We start from the raw sequence: 20,978 nt of genomic DNA, 5'->3' as shown, positions 1-20,978 counted from the left end.
AATGACTCTTTTTTTGTTGTTTATTTCACCCCGAGACTTTTGTTCACAGAACATATCATGTAGGATACAAACAAAGTGCAATACATCATAACATGTTTTATTTATTTAACCAATAAGTAACCTCTGCAAACCCAAAAAGAAACTCATGAACATAAGAATATTTCAAAACCAAAGGCACAGTTTGAGCACATAGACAGAACATATAAATACTTTATAACGTAACAGACTGAAAGTAGAGCCTTTTTAGAAATCCAGCTCAACTAAAAAAATGTGTCAAAATAACTTAATGAGAGATATGAAATAATAGAAACTGTCAGTAGATTTGGATTTAAAAAATGCTTTTAAATGAATTATTGTGCAGTATTTAATTTTCATTTAAAACTGATTAACTTAATTAAAACCCAGAAGGCCTTTTGAAGCTGATAATGATAACTTTGGTTGAAGCAAAATCAAACAAAAATAACCAGTAAAAGGTTATTTACAAATTTAAAAGAGTGGCATTCCTACATTTCAAGCATAAATTCCCATTTATAAAAACACAACTAATTCTGTTAAGCACAATATAATTCTCCTTAGACAAAAATAAGAGGTATGTAGTGTTGGAAAGGTGCACTTACCCACTGAAGCCATCACCATCTGTACAATGATACTGATTAAAGGTGCAGTGTGGAGTTTCCTTGTAAACAAAGTCATGTTTATATTCAGTGCTGCTCATCAAAACACATTGTGTGCATCTTTAAGGTCTTAAAATGTATCGAATGATATCACATCGCACATGCACAGCAAACAAAACAGAAACTCCCTCATAAAAAATGGCTCCATGGTGCCACTAGAAGTCAAAAACTCCACAGTGTACCTTTAATCAAAATTTCCTTTGAGAAAATAAAGACTATTAGTATGACTTTGGTTGGAGGCTTCCAATAATAGAGCAATAAGCAAAACAAATACGAAACATTGCAAATAAAGAGTATGGATGTAAACATTAGCCTCAGTGGATGGTTAAATTAATAGTGCTGAAACAGTTGATTAAAATATTAGTTTGTCAACATAAAAGTAATCAGTTAAGATTTTGATAATTCGATTAATCGTTCTAGTTCATTATAGAATATGAACTGCGAACATCTGCTGTCATAGCGAGTTAAACCCTGATATAAACTTTTCTTTTTTCACATCTTAATGTAATATGTACTTTGTGTGTTTTTGACCACTGATCAGATTAAGCAACTAAGAACTTTAAGCTCCAGTAACTGTTATGAACATTTTCCAACACCTGATAGACCAAAAGATTAATCGATTTATCAAGATCATACCTGACAGTGAGAATAATTGTTAGTTACAGTCGTATTTATGAGCAGAGTGTGACTATTATTAGCCTTCTTGACCAAAATCTTCGGTAAACTTCTGCAGCTTCTCCAAGTCCTGCTCATTCACTGTTGGCTTGGTGTTGGACAGCGACCTCAGCATGTCACCCTGCAAGGAAAATGAGGTCAGAATCAATCCTGATCACTGTAAGTCATCTGTATTCATAAGAAAACTGAACAAACTATTAAAAAATATTTGAGTTAAATAAAACATGCATGTGTGCCCCCCCAATGAATATCTGCAGTTAGACACCAAACACTCTTCTCTCACCATGCACACAATTGGCTCTAGAAGTTTCTCCCCAGGGACTTCCATCCACGTCATTGCTATGGCGTTGGGATCACCTGGTGAGCATGGAGTCAGCAGGTCCTCCACCACAACATCAGGATTATTCCATGACGACCCTCGAACCTTAATAAGTGTGTGGATGGACAGAAGTAAAGATTCAAAGAAACAATCAGATACACTAAACAGACTGGTGACTCCCAGTTTGGGTGTAACCGATTCATCCAGTTCCACCAAGCAGCATTATGATATGTACAACTACTTGTACTTAAAGGAAAAATTCACCGCTGTGAATATGATGATTTATCAAAACTAGGTCACCTATGTAGTAGAAATGTGCAATTATTTTTTAAATTGGAGCCCTATGACCAGAGAAAACCGAGAAAATGGCTGCGATATTTTGCTCAAAAGGTAGAAAACCTTCAACACCCAAAATGCAGTGGGCTTGTTAGCTTCCAAGGCCACTCCCAGGCCACTGCTATTGGATAGGCCTGACCAGAGCTTCAGGTGTGTCTATAAATGTAGGCGGCGAGGCCAGTGTCATATACGGCTCGCTGGAGTAGGAAAAAGTTGTGTTTGATATCGTCTGTTTGTTCACAAAACCCTTTTGGTTGCCATGGTGTCGAGTTGCATTGTTCCTGGGTGCAAGTACTCAATGAGGAAACATAAATGGTGAAAATTGCAAGAATGAAAACACATGAAAATACTCCAAAAGTCTTATGGGTTCGTCAGATCATAAACAGACTATGAATGCTCTTTGTCTGTATATGAACCTTTCCTGATGAAGGTCTGAGGACCGAGATGTTAGGTGAGTGATGTTAGTGGGTGCTTAGTATTTAGGCATTTTTATAAATTGCCCCATGTTCCTCTTAAATTGCACATCCTACACATCATCATCTACCTCTGATTATTATTTTCATTTCCTGAGGTGACTTTTAACAATTTCCAGACGAGTGGTCATGTAATTGCAAGCAAAGATCATTTGTGGACAGGTACTAACATGACTTTTGTCAAAATCGAGTCTCATTCTGCCGTGATTCTTGTAGAATTTTAAAAGTGGTTCTAATTGTAATCTATTGTCCTATTTTTTTTAACAGTGTTACAGTATATTATATTTCAGCTGGACTCCCAAAAGAAAATTGGACCAAGCATGTTACTGTTGGTTTTTTTTACCTTTTTGAAGTGCGTGGCTGACTGAACCTTCCTGACGGGCTGCATGAGGGCATCCCTGACGATAATACTGATGTCCGCCCCAGAGTAGCCCTCTGTCTTTTTGCCCAGTGTGTTGAAGTCTGCGTCTGTCAATTCTTTGGGGGTGGAGCCCAGATGCAGTTTGAACATGAAGGAGCGGGCATGCTCCTCAGGCAGAGGAATGTAGATTCGCTTTTCAAACCTAAGACACAGACAAAAGATTCAATCAGCCGTTCTGAAGGCAACTGAGCTGATGTTTGAACTACTGAAAAGATGATGTGTTGTGAGTTGTGAAAGGCTGCAACATTCATTCTGTCTAATAAGAAGTTTTGGACTCAAACAAAAAGGTTGCTGACTGTGCTAAAACTAATTTAGGACCATGTCTGAGAGGTCTACTGGTTTTCTGTCAAGCTGTCATTAAGGTTGTGATCAACTATCAAAGGCTGCAATACACAAGTAAAAACAGAGTTGTTTTAAGATCCCAGGTTCACTGGAGCAGTTACAGCTCTATGCAGCTGTTAGAAACCATATCTAGACATGTAGACACACTTTTCCAGACTTTTACCAAGATCTACAGTTTAGAGTCTAGATTCGGTTTGCTTTGGTTTCATTCTGTCATAAAACATCCTATACATAACACACTTTTTCACATATTCACTAATTCACCACTTTGCTTAAGATAGCTGAGTCCAGATGGCTTTTTCTTTCAAAGGTAGGTATACAACTTCAATTTTGAAAAAGCATGGGAAGATTTCAGTCTGCAGTGGATGGTTGAAAACACAAAGCTGATCAGCTGACATGCAGTCAAAAACCTTTTTAGCCATGCTAGCGGTGTGGCTCTATGGATGGCAGTGGTTTGAAGGTCAGAGATTCATTATGTATGGATTAAGTGAGACTAACCTTCTCCTGATGGCTGAGTCCAGTGTCCAGGGTATGTTTGTGGCTCCCAGGACCAGGATTCCCTCATTATCATTTCCAACACCTGCAAGGAGAACAACATTTCTTACACTTAGCAAAAGTTACCAAATGACAAAAGTATAACTATTCAGACCTCTTCTTGCTTACCCTGCATCTGGACGAGGAACTCTGTCTTGATTCTGCGCGCTGCCTCACTTTCGTTCTCGCTCCTGGAGCCACAGAGGGAGTCGATCTCATCAATGAAAATGATAGATGGTTTGTGTTCTCGGGCTAAAGTGAACAGGTTCTTCACCAACCTGGAGAGAGAGAGAGAGGTGGAGACATAACAGATGTTTATTATTAGTTTCTGATATCCACAGTTTCATCAACATGTAAAGAACCCGGGCCTCACTTTTCACTTTCTCCCAACCACTTGGACACAAGGTCAGAAGAGGAGATGGAGAAGAAGGTGGAGTTGTTGGCTTCTGTGGCTACAGCTTTGGCCAGGTAGGATTTCCCTGTTCCTGGTGGGCCAAACAGAAGAATCCCACGCCAAGGAGTTCTCTTTCCTACAGAAATATATACAGTGTAATTAAATACTGTTCACATGTGCACAATTAGTTCAGGAGGTTTAAAGTTGACTTTTGTTTCCTGTACCTGTGAACAGATGAGGGAATTTGATGGGCAAGATGACAGCTTCTTTTAAAGCTTCTTTTGCTCCCTCAAGTCCAGCTACATCATTCCACTTAATGTTTGGCTTTTCCATGACAATGGCACCTTAAAGAGAGATGGGTGTGATAAACACCTTATAGATCAAAGCATGTATTCATTTCTGAAAGTAATAAACAACATATTTAACTGCTGCGTCTATCTGTCTGCGTTCATTCAATGCTGTGTCATTCACCTGAGAGTTGATTTTGGAACTTTTTCTTCTCCTGGTCGTCCCCTTCATCACTTTCATTCCTGAAATTAAATGAAATCATCATTTAATTCAAATCACACTGAACAATGGTTTGTATTTTATAGGGATATGCAAGTTTCGTGCTTTCTCGTCTCACAGGAGACCTTCGGCTGTGGACCGACTGCTGTCCAGCTTGACGCCCACTGCAGCTGCTATTATTAGTAGTCATTTTTCTATTATTATTATTATTATTGTTATTGTCATTATTGTTGTTGCTGTGCTTCTCTGTGTCTCTCTCTCCCCTCTCCCCCTCCCTCTTTCTCTATCAACCCAACTGGTCAAGGCAGATGGCCACCCACCTAAAGCCTGGTTCTACTCGAGGTTTCTCCCCATTTAAGGGGAGTTTTTCCTTGCTGCTGTCCCCTCTTGGGGGAATGTTGGGTCTCTGTAAATTAAAGAGTACAGTCTAGACCTGCTCTATGTGAAAAGTACCCTGTGATAACTTCTGTTGTCATTTGGCACTATATAAATAAAATTGACTTGACTTTATTTTACAGGTCCCATAGTTTGCTAATAACTTCCTGGAAAGAAGCTGTAACTGTAATTTCTTAGGAAAGTTTCTTAACTTTGTAACTTTTGTTTTAAAAAGTGCAATATTAAATAAATCCTTACTTATTTACTTTAAAAACTCTGTAAGTTGGTACTAATTATAGGGAAAATGGAGATAGTGTTCAATTGGTAAACTTCCAACCTAGAGAAGCTTTTAGCACAGCAGGTCAGCTGAACATGCAAAAATGTCAAATCTGTCTACAGGAAGGCATACATTTAAAAAAAATCTGGGGGAAAAAGTTTCCAATAATAAATTCATGTTTATGTGGGTTTAAATGGGTCACAGTCAGTTATTCTAGTTGTTAAGGTTTTAGCAGCTCTTTCAATGAAAGTCATTTGGAAATAAAGAACTGCTTTTAAACTTAAAAGGTACCCTGTGGAGTTTTTGACCACTAGTAGAGCTATAGAGCAATGTTTTTATGAGCAGGTCCAAATTATGTTTGTCTAATGCATGATGCTTATCAATACACATTCCTATTAATGGTTTCACATCATTCCACTGATTAATAGGTCGCGGTAACATGCCAAGAAACAAAGCAATGTGCCAGTAAATATAGGGAAGTAGAAGACTGCAAACAAGTAAACGTAGATGTAAACAATGCAGGTTTCAAAATGTTTAAAAATTTGGCATTGCAAATGTTTTTGAGGAAGGAAAGGCATTTTACACGTTCGTTAGCCCTCAAGGATACACACAATGTGTGTTGGAGAGAAACACCGACTGTAAATAGAAACTTTGTTTACAAGAAAACTCCACAGGGCACCTTTAACAAAACTGACAAAACTCAAACAACTGTCCCAGAGCTCCATTTTCCCTATTATACGCACTAAATAACATAATTATTGGGAAATTACAGGACTTTTAGAACAAAGTGTTACCAGATATGCTGTAGAAATTGTTCCTCATGAACCAGAATTTAAACAAGTGCTAAAGCAACAAACAATAGGATATTTATAGACTCATTCCACAGTCTTATTGCTCACTCTCACCCTTTGTCATCTGACTGGGACTCTTTGACAGGTTTGGATGGAGGACTCTTCTCCTTCTTCTTCAGATATTCCTTCAGCTGCTCAGCTCTGTCCAGGTAGTCTGCACATTTGGCCCTGATGCTCTGCTTTGCTCGATCACCCTGAGTCTCATCTGCAGCAAGGAAACAGTGAGTAACTTAGATCATGGTGGTGTGTGGGAGAGAAGTGGAGTTTAAATAAATAAAAACACACAAATGCTGTAAGAAATCAAACACTGGTAGGACACAAGTCAAGATCCTCACACTTGACAACATGAAGGAAGTACTGCACTGCATGCTGATAACATTTGAGGGCCTCTTCGTAGTTTTTGGCTTTGTCCTCCTCTGCAGCTTTGCTGGCAAGATCTATAGCTTTCTGATATCAACAGACACATGAAAGAGAAGAAGTTAAGGAACAACCTTCTAATAACCTGTTATCGGTGGTAACTAATAGCTTTATTAATGGCTAATTGCCATGATAAATCATTTACCAATACTTTATAGATAAGTTAGAAGCTAATAATACAAATAATGTTTGCGTTGCCAGGTTGCAAAAGAACCATTTAGCTGATGTTTTGCTTTTTATGTGATAATAATGTAGTTATATGCCTTATTAGAAAGTAGTGCTGAGATGGCAGTGGTAGAAGAATTATTCAGATTATTTACTTAACTAAAAATACCAGCACAACAGTCCTACTTCAGTAAAAGTACCTAAGTATTATCAGCAAAATATATATAAAGTATCAAAAGTAAAAGTATTTTTGCAGAAAAATGGCCCCTGTGACTGATATATATATTACATTGTTGGTTTGTTAATAAAATGACGAATGAATGTGTAATGTGTGAACTACTTTATATACGGTTGGGTAGTTTAGTCCAGTGGGCCCCTCCAAAGGGTCACATGTAGACTATTAGATTATATAGACTAACGACTATTTTCATTATCAATTAATCTGTCAATTATTTTCTCAATTAATCAATTAGTCATTTAGTCAATAAAATGCCCCAAATAGTGAAAAATGTCAATCACTGTTTCCCAAAACCCAAGGTGACGTCCTCAGATAGAGGGCAAATCTGAGTAGTTGTGATATGATTATTTTTGGTAATGGCAATATGTGAAGTGTGTCCTAAGGAGGCTGCTGACAGCTAAAACTACAGCAACATGCCCCCCAGTGTTGTGTAACCTATACAATATTATTAGGGTAGGAAAGTGAAAAAACAAACAAAACAAAGTTGTTGATATTGATTTTTTTGGACTTTAATCTTTACTTTTTAAAAAAAATGAAACAATAGATACTTTAAAATACCTGGGCTTTAACAGGTATTGAAATGAAACCATGTGAGAATTTTAGACGGTAAATGTGTCTTTGGTGGAACTCATAGACATCTAAAAACATCAAAGTGTCCCAAATCAGACATTGTTCTTTTATAAGGGGTCACAAAAAGTTTGGGAACCACTGGTTTAATTTTTAACAGTGCATAGTTTTGTATAAGCACATATTTTGTATATTATTTCATGTAAAACCTTAGTTTAAAAAGTCATTCAGTAACTACAGCTGTCAAATGAATGTAGAGGAATAAAAAGTACGACATTTTACTATGAATTGAAGTGGATTAGAAGGTTATAGAAAGTAACCTAAAAATACTCAAGTATTAGTGCATCAAATTATACTGAAGTACAGTACTTGAGTAAATGTACTTAGTTACTTTTCACGACAGCGAAAGGGAAAACACCAGTGAGTGATTTTTCACAACCTGGCAACCCAAAAGTTGTACTTATCATTAACTGATCTCTAAAGCATTAATTAAATACTTATTAATTACCACGAATAAAGCCATTTATTACTACTTAAATTTTGTTACTGAATTTAATTCATGTTTAAGGTCGAGATGTTTCATTTACGTACTTTCACTCTTTGAATTAGCCATTTAAAGTGAATAAAAGCTGTTTGCTCGTTTATTAAAAGGACGAACTGCTTTTCTCTCGCTTGATGACAAACTTACGTAACGAAGCAGCTTCCTTCTTAAAACTTTTACTCACCTGTAAATTGCCACCAGCCATGACGTCGCTCAAACTGTAGTCTGTCGCTTCAAATACAACTGTAAGCTCGTAATGTCTATTTTTTGTCCTGTTACCTGTTACTTTTGTTTCATTTTAAAACAACTTCAGTCGGAAAACATCCCAAAGCTTTCGTCTCTCTTCCGCATCAACAAAAAGCTGCCTGTCGCTTCCGCGGTGGCCACGTGACAGCGTCATCTTTAAAGATACCCCTCAGGCATGTTTTGAGATGTGTATCAAATACTCTACTTTGAATAATAATGTGTGTCTGATATGGTTTTTCCACAAAAACATTTCAATTATCTTGTAAAAAATAGCATTTACTCCTTCTCCCAGAAAAAAAAACTAGAATCTATAAATATGCAAATGTATTTCATTTCAGAAGTTGAACTGCTGGATACATGATGTTTCCTACTTCACTGTCCATTCTGTGTTTTTGTCCATTCTGTGTTTTTGCACTGGATACTTTTTTTCCACATCACATTTCTACAGGGATTGGCTCCAAACTATTTGTGATGTCACAAATCATACTCGTAGACTGGCCTCTTAAAAATAGATTTTCAATGAACACAAAGAAACTTTCCACTTTCAGCAGATGAATGTAAAAACAGCCCTCTAGTGTCAAACACATCATTCTGCACAGTGAGGCTCAAACATCCAACCGTAGGAGCAAGAAGAAAAACATATTTTTGAGTGGAGGGGGACAACATTGTCATCTTTGACATATTGGGCTTTTAAAAAGAGATAACCTACTGTATAATCATTCAAGGCAACTCTATAGATATAAATATTTATAATTAATCATTTTACATTGCTGAAAAAATGGGAATTAAATCAATCTAACCACAATGCAGGCGAGACACAGGTGTACAACTGTAAAGACTGAACTCTAATGAATATTAGCAATTATAACTAAGTGATATTACTACAATATGCAATATCTCATTATTATTTTATTATTGTAACTTGATATTTTTCCTGCAAAGCCTGTTTAGGCTTATGTGGCTTTAATAATAAAATTACTTAATCCTCGTACATCAAATAAACATGCACATTGCCACTTTGGCATTAATTAACACATTTACATTTTATTACATTTATTAAAAAGGCAAATGAGAAGTGTGCAAAATACCTATAAATCTTACAACACCTGGTGTAAACAAAAATAAATGCATATACTGTAGAACGTCAGCGTAAAGGAGATGATGCACATGGCAGACAAATGCGTTTTGGTTGCACATTATTTGTGTTACTCTACATTTAATCCAGGTTTATTCAACATACGACAGCTTCATTTCAGATGCAATCAAAAGCAAACACCATGTACTGTACATATTGTGAGTTTTAGTAGATTTGACACTGTGTTGTTGTCGTTTCCCCTCAGTACACATCAGTGTAGTACAGGCAGGCATGAAGGCAGGAGTCTGGATTGTCATCAGCTGTCACCATTTAAGATTTTTGGATGTAAAACTCTTAGGATGCGATCGCTTTTTGTGAGATCTGCTGGGAGTTCATTATTCTGCAAAACACACATGAGGAAATGAGTTGAAATTATCTACCTATGTTCCGCATGTTTTTCACCTCATCTTCCAAATCCAAGTGCTCTCTACCTTGTTGGGCAGTGTGGGGTCTGCGTTGGCCCCCAGCAGCAGCAGAACAGTGCGATGATTTCCTCCCATAACAGCAGCGTGAAGGGCAGTCGAGCCATTCTGGAGACAACAAATAAAGACATGTATCCTCCAGTAACTAACAAATCCAAAAACCTGCTTTTTATCCAGTGCTGTGGGGTCAGTATTAAAAATAGAACTACATCCATGACAGTATCTTTTACCTTGAGAAGGCCAAGTGAAGGAGAAAACTTGAGGAGTTCCTCGATGACGCTGTTGTGTCCCTTTATAGCTGCTTTAAATAACGCTGTTGATCCGTCCTCGAGAAACAGAAGAAAAAGCATTAAAATATTTAAATTACTTACACAGTGTATGTAATAACAAAAATACAATTAAATGCTATTGCTGCATTATTAACAAACTGACTCTGTGGTCACATTTAGTTTCTTTAAATGTGATTCTTCATGATGTATTACTGTGTATTACAAGGAGCACTGTCCTTAATTGCTTTATCTTTGATTGATGATAAATTCCAGCATCTTTTTAGGAAAATATCAGCTGTAAATTAGAGTAGATTACATTATTTCTTAAAAAAAAAACATGCAAACAAGGTGGCAGCAATTTTCCAACCCTGAGTAGTGTCTGCAGACTTTTATCTCTGGCTGCATATGGTCCAACAACCTCCTCCAATAAGATGTATGTAGCCTCAGTGGTGAAACTTGAGGCAGAAAGGTCTGATAAACAGTTGCTGCTCATAAAGCTTAAATGTTGGGACCAGACAGTGATAATTGATAGCGACACAGATTAGCACACAACTCCTCTCTTCTCTCATCTGGATTTTGGAAGCTAAACAGAGAAATCTTAATAAGATAACTAAACTGAGACTGTAATGATCCTTGTTGGACAATATAGAAGGTGCAAAAAATGGCAAAGTAAGAGACAGGAGGACCAATCAATAATCAAAACATCTTTTGTTTAAGATTATTTGTTTGACATTTTTACTCTTATTAGAGAATTGATTGTAGGGCAGCAGACAGAAATGAGGGGGGTCTGTGGTGTGTGCCTAAACCATTATGCTACTGGGGATATCCTCATCCCCTTCTCTTTACTGTGTTTGCTTTAATAATCCTAAAAGAACATACTTGTCTGTCAGCATCTCGATCTGCACCGCGTAAGAGAAGCACCTTCACCGCCTCACTGTGACCCATCTGAGCTGCCATCCACAGGGGGGCAGTGCCATCCTGGAAAACACATGGATGAGGGGAGGATGCAGTGAAAAAGGACATAAAGGGGGAGAAGGTGAGAATAAAGATCAATATTAACGTGAAGAGATGTGAAAAAAGAGCTGTGATCTAAAGAGGGAGACACTCTGTGACCGTGTCCTTTAAATCCTTCAAAATGCAACATTACCTCCCTCGACTGGTTAACCTTGGCACCGGATGACAACAGCTGACGAATCACAGTCACATGACCCTCTTGGGCGGCGAGAAAAAGAGAGGTGGCACCATCCTAAAAATAAAAGAATCATCTCATACAGAGGCTAATATTTGGATGCTGAAAAACCTGCGAGAAAAACATTCCAACTAAACAAAGAGGCTATTAATAGCATATTCCTTTATCACTACTATTTTATAGACGTGAGTCTGTACAGCCAGGTTGTTTCCCCCCGCATGAGGACAAACAATAATCCTGCCAAATGTCAGTCGTGTCTGACTCAGCAGTCCGCAGAAAGCTGAGAGACTGGATTCCAGCTGCTGGGACACTGTGTGCAACTAAGCATCCTGTTCCTGTCAGACAAGCAGGATTAAAAAAGCATGAGGGAGTACTGGCAGTGAGAGGAGGCAGGCGTGAGAGGAAGAAGATGTGGATGTGAGGGTTTCTCACATTCAGCTGGTCATGAACATTGGCTCCGTTCTTCAACAGCGTGTCCACCACCTTGGAGTGTCCGTACTGAGAGGCCACGGTTAGAGCTGTGCCACCATCCTGCCACAAAAACACAAAAACAAGCTGGCAGTGGCATCAGCAGTCTATTTTTAGTAACAAGTTCATTCAACTACAGCGTAAACAGAAAAATAGACTATGGGGAATGACATGTTGCAGAGAGAACGTCTGTTAAGTCCCCAGAGTAGTTTTTTGTCTGCTTACTGCTACATAATGCACATGAATCATTGTCTGAGATGATAGTATCTGAGCATTCTCCATCACACCCTGTATTATAAAGAATGATACACGTCATGTTGCCCTGCAGCATACCTTTGTCTGGAATTCAGTGGAGGCACCAAATTCAAAGAGGAGCTTGACAACCTCATTGTGTCCCTGCTGGGAGGCGAAGAACAGGGCGGTAGAACCTGTCTGGATAGAATGATAAATTAAAAAAAAGATACTGCAATACACTGCAATATTTTCCTTGACCTTAACTTGCATGTTGCTAACATGCTTTCCACGTTTGCATGTATTTGAAATGTAGAAAAATAATCTAAAAATATCCAATTAAAGGATAGGTCCACAATTTTTCAAGTCTGTCTTAAAACAATAGTCGGATGGTAAAATTAACAGTGAAACACATTTTTCTTGCTGTAATGATTCGTCCTGTTAATACTGGCCATTAAGAGATCCGTTCATAATGCACTTTCATTGTAAGTGATGGGAAACTAAATCCACAGTCATCCTTCCGTATGAAAATGTATCTCTGAGGCTGAAAATGAAGCTTTATTCCAGTCGAATGAATCAAATCAATTAAATATCTTTCAACGATACTGTCTTTTTAGTGCCAAACTCCTTCTTTTGTTTCTATACTTCAACTGCAACTCAACAGGAAAATACTGTTCATCAAGACACATAGGGGGAATTTTTTTACTAAACAGACTGTAACTTTGACACATATCCATTTTATTTGATGAACTCAGATGGCTGAAGCCTAATATTATCTTCAGATAAACTTTTAAATACATTTTTTCCTCAAAACGAGGACTGTGGATTTTGTCCTCCATCAATTACATTGCCAGCACATTTGGAGGAGATCTTCTAATTGTCAGTATGAACAGGAGGAATAATTACAGCAAGCAAAAGTTGTTAAAATGTTCATTTGGGCTCCTGACTGTTGTTTTAAGTCAGACCTTAAATCCTTTAAGGCCTCGTTTAGTAGCAGTTTGTAACTTGTTTCAGGTGTAGTTTGTTCTTGTTGCTCATGTTCACACTTTTTTGCCAATCTTTTCATATTCTCAACCCTGGACTGTCAAAGGACTGCATACTTTTCAAACATAAAACTAACATTACAGAAGCTTTATGAAAAGTCTTAGATCACTTCCAGTTATTTTCCCATCATACCTCTCTCTGGTAGTTGATTTCGGCTCCTTGCATGATAAGTTCTTTGACACACTCATAATGGCCGCTGTATGATGCCACCATCAACGCTGTTGTTCCATACTGAAAGAAAATATGGCAGTGATAAATTAGCAACCTCGATTGTTTTATGTTTGGGATGACTTAGTGAAAACTGCTTTAAAAGTGCTGATGAAACTGCTGAATTCTGCTGATTTTCCAACTTAACACATGAAATCCTCACGCTTTATTATGGGAGAGGTGGGGGGGGGGGGGGGGGGGGGGGCATAACATGGAAGTGAACACACATGCACCACAGAGGTAAGGCTTGAAGCGCTCTGTGTCCCTACCACAGGTGGGTTATGGTTAAAGCGTGCAGCTGAGCAGCCAGCACATGCAGCGTCCGTACACTGTCTCTGCAGTCTGCGTCCACACGCCCGCTGTTGAGGAGCAGCTGAAGTAGAGCCAAATTCCCCTTCCTCGCTGCCCAAAACACAGCATTAGCCAGGGGTGTTTCCTTCTGGAGGGTAAATACACACAACAACCACTGACCTGAAACCACCATTATAGTATTATGCACACTGACAGAGGGGTATCAGCAAAAACAGTAGAGTGTGTCCTGTCAAAGTGTTGAGGTTTATAGGTTTGATGTGTGTCATGAATGAAAGGTGAGTCATATCAGGTGTGCCAATTGATCAACTCACCAACACACTCACAAATATAGACTAAAGACATTCAAATTAAGTTTTTGTTGCACCAAACAGCACGTGATTACACACAAACACACTGTAATTTAATGAAATTCAAGTAGGACCACAGGCCATATAATACACTATCATAAAGCACACACGCGCACACTGGCACGCGCATACAGAGCAGGATTATATGATTGCATTCAAGTCAGTAAACAGGCAATTTAATTCCAGCTCACACCAGTTTCCTCTCAGTGTTTAACACTTCAATGCACCACGTTGTTAAATAAACCCTGCAAATGATGCAAAAGCAAGAGGAAGCAAGTGTAATGTGTTTTCTCATTGAGGCCTCCCAGGCTTTGTGCCCAGAATGATGGAAAAGGCTGGTTTACCTTAAAAGACATCCTGCAGACCTCATGCGTGACTCATGTTTCTTCCTGCGAAGTCATTCATTAGAGACGATGCTGAGCGCCTCTCGCCTGTTTTGCTGCACTGTGTTTGGGGTGTTGGCGGCGCCCGTTCGCGGACATAATAACAGGCAGACAGTCAGCTGAGCTCATCCTCTGCAGTGCTGCTGAGGCACACAGAGAGCCGCTGGGGGGCGCTGCCGAGCTCACACAGAGTGAAGCCAGGATAGATACAGATTTGCACTGTGGTGGAAAGTAATAGACTGTATTCACTGAAGTACTGTAGTCTATGTGGGAATATTTTTGAGGTATTTGTACTTTATTTGAATATTCTAAATTTTGTGCTACCTTATACTTCTACTCCACTACATTTCAGAGTGAAATATTCTACTTTTTAATCTGTTTACTGGACAGATTAGGATTTTTTATTAAAATACATGTTAATAACTGTTCATTCGTTATTTCACAAAAAAGGTAGAAAAGTCCAAAAATTACTGTAAATTTGTGTAACAGATCCCCCCCCCCCCCCCCCCCCCCCCTTCTTTCCTCACAATCTCCCAGATTTATCTTGTGACCTTTGACAGGGGGCTGGACCCCTATGTTGGGGACCACTGGACTAAACTGAACTACCTAACTGTTGAGTTAAAAGCTCCATGTTGACCAGCTACAGCATTGAAATGCTACTTATGCTCTGTATTAATAATCTAATGATGTCATATATAATAATGTATCAGTCACAGGGGCCATTTTTCTACAGAACAAGTAAAAATATATTTTTACTATATTTGGCTGGTAATACTTGAGTGTTTTGTTTTAATGTACTGTTATTTACTCAATTAAAGGAATACTTCTTCCATCACTAGTTTTGGAAAGTTTTATGTCATGTCTTATGGTCAATAAAGCGGTATTTGAAGGATTTACAATATTGCAGCTTTAGCTCTCTCGAAATGATAATAGAGGTATTACTGAGGAGGAGCATGGAAAGAATCTTATTTTTGTTGACTAATGTCCTTCTCAGGTGCTGCCATAGGTACTGATTTAGGGATCCAGTAAAGTATAGAGGGAGCATGTATTTATTGCAAAGCTATATAAAGATGTTTGCCAGTGAGTCTGTTGCTTTATCACTGACCAGAGTTGCTCTCAGAACATGGGAACAAAACAGACTCACATCCACACAGGTAAGCTGCAGGGCTTTTTATTACAAATGGACATATTCACAACTTAACAGTGAATATTTTCGTTTTAAAGACAGTTTGCATTTTAGGATGCAGATCAGTTTTATTAAATTTCATGAGGTAAAACTGTAGATTCTGATGTTACTGGGTTTATAATGTGTTGCCTTTTTAGGATTGTTAAGTAAACACTATTGTGAGCAGTTTCACTACAGCTTTAAGACCTACAGAGCTGAATTAAAGCAATTAAATCATTTGAACTCTCAGGCTGCCTTTTACATGCAGCAACACTGTAGAGTTTGGGTAGTGATCCATTAATTATCACTGCACGACACCTCATTTATCTTTTTACACTCATTTCCTCATTAGGGCTTAAGTTGTTTGACGCTTTCTTTTCTCTCTGAAATTTAGCAACCAGCTAGAAGATTAATGACCAGGACTGTTGCTCTTAGACAGTTTTCCTTTTCAGCATAGCCTTCTCAAATGAGTTTTTTTTACAGAGGTCCATAAGAAAACTGTTCAGCATCTCAATTGTCGCAATAAATATAATGTTATTAACATTTTTATAGTAGACAGATACAGTCTCGTTTAATTTACAATTCATTTAAAGGAATACATTATCAAATTCATTCTAGAGGGGCTGAAATGTTTCATTTTGTGCTGTTATGTAGCTAAAATGATATGTTTTGGACTTGGCTGATGTTTTCAAAGGAAGATACAGACAATGTAGCAATCACAAAGATGATCCTGTCACCCTGTGTAAAATGGTAACTACACAACCATTAGGATCACACAACTGTTATATTCAGCTCTGCCAAACTATACAGAGCGCCATTTTTTTGTTGTTTCAACTTGTTGGTTGGTCAGAAAGTTTGACTATACTGTGATGTTCCTGTCCCTGTAGTTCAGCAGGCCAGCTTCATGCTGAGAGCCATGCTGCTCTCTCTCCTGCTGTGTGGAGTTGCATCAGACTCAGATGAGGCAGTCCTGACTGAGTGGGATATCTGGAAGAACAGTCATGGCATAGCCTATGATGAAATGGTGAGACATGTCTCAAATGCAAACAGTAAGTGCACATGTACCCCGATTCATGTGAATTTTCCTTTGATGTGCTCTGTGTTGTCGTGTAGGACGATATTCAAAGGAGGGCCATCTGGGAGGAGAACAAGCGGGAGATTGAAGACAATAATCAGGGGTTTTTAATGGGGATGAGGCCATTTACTATGGCCATGAACAAATATGGAGACCTGGTAAGTTGTGTTTTAAGGGTTTTTTAAGTCAATATCAAGCTTTCAGTGGAATTAACAAACTGATCATAAGTTATAAACTCAAATATTGAGTAAATAACCCAACATGGCAGAATTATTGATGATTGCAAACAGTAGAAACGTATAATCTAAATTTGTGATTATTACAGCATTATTACATTACATAAGGCCTATATTCTTTTGGTTGACACTTTTTTTCAAAGTTATTTTTTTTTCATAAAATAAAATACTCATATATTGGGAGCAGTATGGGGTTCAGTGTCATAGGAGGAGGAGATAGGAGGAGCTCAGGGATCAAACTACAAACTCCACTATTAATGGCCCACACGCTCTACCACCAGAGAGACCCCTGCACTCATAGAGACAATTATTTTTTTTGGTAGTTACATATTTAATTTTTAAAACAATACAGATTGTGACAATTATTCAAACAAACAGACATTGCCCATACTACTTCTGTTGTTCAGTGATTGTTAATTATGAATTACTTCATTAAGCAGATAAAGGTTTAAAATAAGGATGCTGGTGAGGTCTTAACTTCTTAAAGTTCTGATCATATGAAGCTACAATCAGCTGCCAGTTAGCTTAGCTTAGCATAAAGACTAGAAACTGAGCAAAAGAGTAACAAAATCACCAAACAAACAAAGATATAACATGTTTATTAGAGAGCTTTATGTTCTGGTAGGTCAATTTTGTTGCCTATGGACAGAACCAGGCTAATGGTGTTCATGCTAAGCCAAGCTAACTGCTTGCTAGTTGTAACCGCATATTTACAGACATGAGAGTCGTATTGATCTTCTTATCTAACTCTTGGTAACAAAGCGAATAAACATATGCAAACGTTTTCTTGAAATCCCATCAAAGATATAGGTAACATTAATTATGGTGTAACAATGTGCTTTATGTTCTCCATATGTAGACAAGACAAGAATACCAAGTTTTGCAAGGTGCCCTGATAGATGCCCAGTTCGTGAAGAGGGGGAAGGCTGTCTCAGCCCGAAGGTTGCGTAATAACGCTAAGAAGTTTGATTCTTGGTTTGTTGACTACAGGAACATGGGTTACGTCACTGAGGTGAAAGATCAGGTAAGACACTCCAAAATTCACTTTTTGTTGGTTTTAAACAAACTGAATCACAAACACTTTCAAACGTATGTTAAAATATCCTTCTCAGGGTTACTGTGGCTCATGCTGGGCCTTCAGCACAACAGGAGCTATAGAGGGACAAATATACAAGAGGACAGGTCAGCTTGTATCCTTGAGTGAGCAAAACCTGGTGGACTGCTCCAGATCTTACGGTACCTTTGGCTGCAACGGTGCCTGGATGGCCAACGCCTATGACTATGTGATCGGCAATGGGCTGCAGTCGACAAGCACCTACCCATACACCTCAATGGTGAGGTTCAATCTGCTGGCTCCACCTCCGTCAGAACAGTTAAAACTATTAAATATTCTGTATCTAGTCTGCTGTTAACATTCAGCTCTGTATTTCTCTCTACAGGATACCCAGCCCTGTTACTACGACAGCAGACTTGCGGTTGCCCATATCAAAGACTACAGGTTCATACCCAAAGCAGATGAGCAGGCTCTGGCTGATGCTGTGGCAACTATTGGGCCAATTACAGTAGCCATTGATGCAGATCATTCAAGCTTCCTGTTCTACAGTTCAGGTTAATTATCCTAAAATACCCACTCTATACAATTGTTATGTCAGCAATGAAATGAAGACGATGCTTTAAATTAAAATGCCATCAAGTGGCCAAAAAATCCGTTAATGCAGGTTTCAAATTTCTCTTACAGGAATATACGATGAGCCCAGCTGCAACCCCAACAATCTGAGTCACGCGGTGCTGCTGGTTGGCTACGGCTCTGAAGGAGGCCAAGACTACTGGATCATCAAAAACAGGTCAGAACAACTAAATATGAATTCACAATATACAATATACAATACAAATATGGGTTTATAAATTAATCCATTTTCTATTATATATCACCTGTACAAGTGTTTTTTGTTTTAACACGAATTTCTTTTTTTTCTTTCTAGTTGGGGTACAAGCTGGGGTGAAGGCGGCTACATGCGAATGGTCCGGGATGGCAGAAACACTTGTGGCATTGCAAGCTATGCCTTGTACCCTATTCTGTGATTCTGACAAGATGCTTCAGAGTCGAGTGTTAATGCTATGCTTTTCCACCGGACTGCGAATGGGGCTCCAGAAAACAACATCAGTCATTGCTCACACAACCCATGACACTGTAGATAATGTTTTGAGCTAATACTCAAATCTGCCTTTTAACGTGAACACATTGCTGCTCTCAGGGATGTAGTTTACACACAAGAATCTGTGGGTAGAGATTAATTTAATCTTCAAAATGTTTTTTTGATTGTTCAAACTCACCCAATATAGAAAACTTCACCTTTAGTCAAATTTAGGCTATGTAACCTTGTACAGAGTTAATAACATATTCATCCACTTACAGATAAAAAGTCAGATTCATTAGCAATAAAATGCATTGTTGCATTATTTACTAGCAACACTAGTTTTGCTACTACAGCCTGTCATGTTCTGTTAGGACCAGTAGCTTATGTTGGCTAATGTTAGCTCATTTTATTAAACTTTACATAAGTATTGCTGTGTGACAGACATTACTGTCAATAAAGTCAGTTCACTGACTTTATTATTTTTCTCCAGTTGTGCTACTGTTACTACAGTAGCTTAGCATTTCAGCTGAATGCTAAACAGTAAGGGAGACTGGAGGCAATTGTAACAATTTTTGGTTTTGATGTCATTACTCAAAAACCTCTTCAACTATTTGGATACAGTTTTTACATAGGTAACTTGTATCTTTGTTCTACTTGTTAACAGACATCAAATGTTTTTACAAGCAATGTTATAGTCACAATATTGACTGAAACACTAGAAGTCAAATGTTACATCTGCCCCCATGTACAGGGGCAATTGTAACAACTTTGACAAGTACGAGACATCAGTTTGTCCTTTGGCAGGCAGAGAGGGATCATCACAGACCATGTGCTTAATGAGTTTCATGGTTCTGTCTCATTTCTGATTGGTGCAATTTGAGATGTTACAATTGCCTGCAGTCTCCCCTAGTTTTACTGTCACCTGTAGCCACAGTGACCACTGTTCAACGAATGTTACAGTCTACCTTTAACAAATGAGTAATATTTATTATTATATCATTCATTTACATTATGCAACCCCACTGATTGTAGAGACTATACTAAATACAGTCAATCAGGTGCCCAGCATGTACATTTTTAACAAATAACTGACTGTTAAAGGATACTGAGTGACTCAATGAGCAATGTTAGCCACTGTTTGTTTTAACTCTTGTGTTGTGATATCTTCTGACTGCAAAACTTTAATATTTTTGTTACAGTAGCACTTGTTTTACACATTAAAATATGATCCTGGTGGCCACAGTGTTTCAGGCCTTGAATCTGTTTGAGATAGAACAAATAAAATTGAACTTTGTATTTCCAATTATATAAATGTTTGTGGTATGTTGTGTGGTATTCTTGCATGTTTTTTCAACCATTCTAAAAACATTTCATCAGTTATTTTCCTCAAACTGTATTTACCCCTTCGTTTGTGCATAGCATTATGTAAAGACAGTTCACAGTTTGGATTTATGTGCTTCACTGCTTAACGTCTCAGACCACACCTCAGTGTACTTTGAACCAAACCGCAAACTAACCTACAGCTTTCTCTCACATCAAAAGCTCCAAGGTTCACTTGCTCCAGATTTTAGCTGGGAGAAGCAGCTCTCCGGACTACGGCCACTGCTTAACTCACAGGGCTCACTGAATAGCTTAAAATGCAGCGGAGTAAATTTTTGTTTTGCGGCATAGTTTGGTTGTTTTTGCTCTGCTTTGCTTCAGTTTGTCCCTCCACTCACAAACATCAGATCCATCAGATACAACACAGCAAGAAAAAGTTCTGTGATCCTTCCTTCGGCCACCAGATTGCAGGTGTTATCGGTCAGGTAATGCACCTCTTTGTGCAGTTTCCTTTCACATATTGTGGTTTTTGTATACAGTCTTTGTTTACCACCTTTTGTCAGTGAGGACTTTATGTTGCAGGCTGTGGTGCTAAACTGGGTCAAGCAAACAGATAGAGACTACTTGAAATGGTTCTCACCTTTTACCTGACCTCTTACAAAAAGTTATCTTTATTCTGATACAA

The 20,978-nt window shown here is 38.3% G+C and overlaps 3 protein-coding genes across 4 annotated transcripts; 1 reads left to right on the top strand and 2 right to left on the bottom strand.

Annotated features, from left to right (window-relative positions):
* Positions 1 to 2: 2 nt before the first annotated feature.
* On the bottom strand, positions 3 to 8,498 carry LOC121900016 (vacuolar protein sorting-associated protein 4B-like). Its single transcript, XM_042415883.1, has 11 exons — positions 8,291 to 8,498; positions 6,514 to 6,625; positions 6,233 to 6,383; positions 4,640 to 4,698; positions 4,393 to 4,512; positions 4,148 to 4,304; positions 3,904 to 4,052; positions 3,739 to 3,820; positions 2,821 to 3,040; positions 1,633 to 1,773; positions 3 to 1,470 (listed from the first exon to the last, which is right to left on the bottom strand). The coding sequence occupies exons 1-11, from the start codon at positions 8,309 to 8,311 to the stop codon at positions 1,369 to 1,371; spliced, it is 1,314 nt and encodes a 437-aa protein (XP_042271817.1). The 5' UTR covers positions 8,312 to 8,498; the 3' UTR covers positions 3 to 1,368.
* A 708-nt stretch (positions 8,499 to 9,206) lies between these two features.
* Positions 9,207 to 14,361, bottom strand: ankrd29 (ankyrin repeat domain 29). Of its 2 annotated transcripts, XM_042415886.1 has the most exons (10): positions 14,321 to 14,361; positions 13,646 to 13,756; positions 13,243 to 13,341; positions 12,169 to 12,267; positions 11,800 to 11,898; positions 11,326 to 11,424; positions 11,058 to 11,156; positions 10,140 to 10,235; positions 9,919 to 10,017; positions 9,207 to 9,827 (listed from the first exon to the last, which is right to left on the bottom strand). In XM_042415886.1, the coding sequence occupies exons 1-10, from the start codon at positions 14,330 to 14,332 to the stop codon at positions 9,744 to 9,746; spliced, it is 897 nt and encodes a 298-aa protein (XP_042271820.1). In that variant the 5' UTR covers positions 14,333 to 14,361; the 3' UTR covers positions 9,207 to 9,743. The 2 variants fall into 2 exon arrangements, with proteins under 2 accessions (XP_042271820.1, XP_042271818.1); XM_042415884.1 differs by lacking the exon at positions 14,321 to 14,361 and having other exon boundaries at positions 9,212 to 9,827; positions 13,587 to 13,738.
* A 1,121-nt stretch (positions 14,362 to 15,482) lies between these two features.
* Positions 15,483 to 20,241, top strand: cts12 (cathepsin 12). The gene is made up of 8 exons (XM_042416922.1): positions 15,483 to 15,513; positions 16,412 to 16,548; positions 16,638 to 16,757; positions 17,695 to 17,859; positions 17,948 to 18,169; positions 18,275 to 18,443; positions 18,574 to 18,679; positions 18,818 to 20,241. Exons 1-8 carry the CDS (start codon positions 15,483 to 15,485, stop codon positions 18,915 to 18,917), a joined length of 1,050 nt encoding a protein of 349 aa, XP_042272856.1. The 3' UTR covers positions 18,918 to 20,241.
* Positions 20,242 to 20,978: the final 737 nt, after the last annotated feature.

The sequence above is a fragment of the Thunnus maccoyii genome, chromosome 7, assembly GCF_910596095.1.
Source record: "Thunnus maccoyii chromosome 7, fThuMac1.1, whole genome shotgun sequence".
Lineage (NCBI taxonomy): Eukaryota > Metazoa > Chordata > Actinopteri > Scombriformes > Scombridae > Thunnus > Thunnus maccoyii.
The sequence above is the reverse complement of the archived record's forward strand: the minus strand, read 5'-3'. Positions and strand labels throughout refer to the sequence as shown.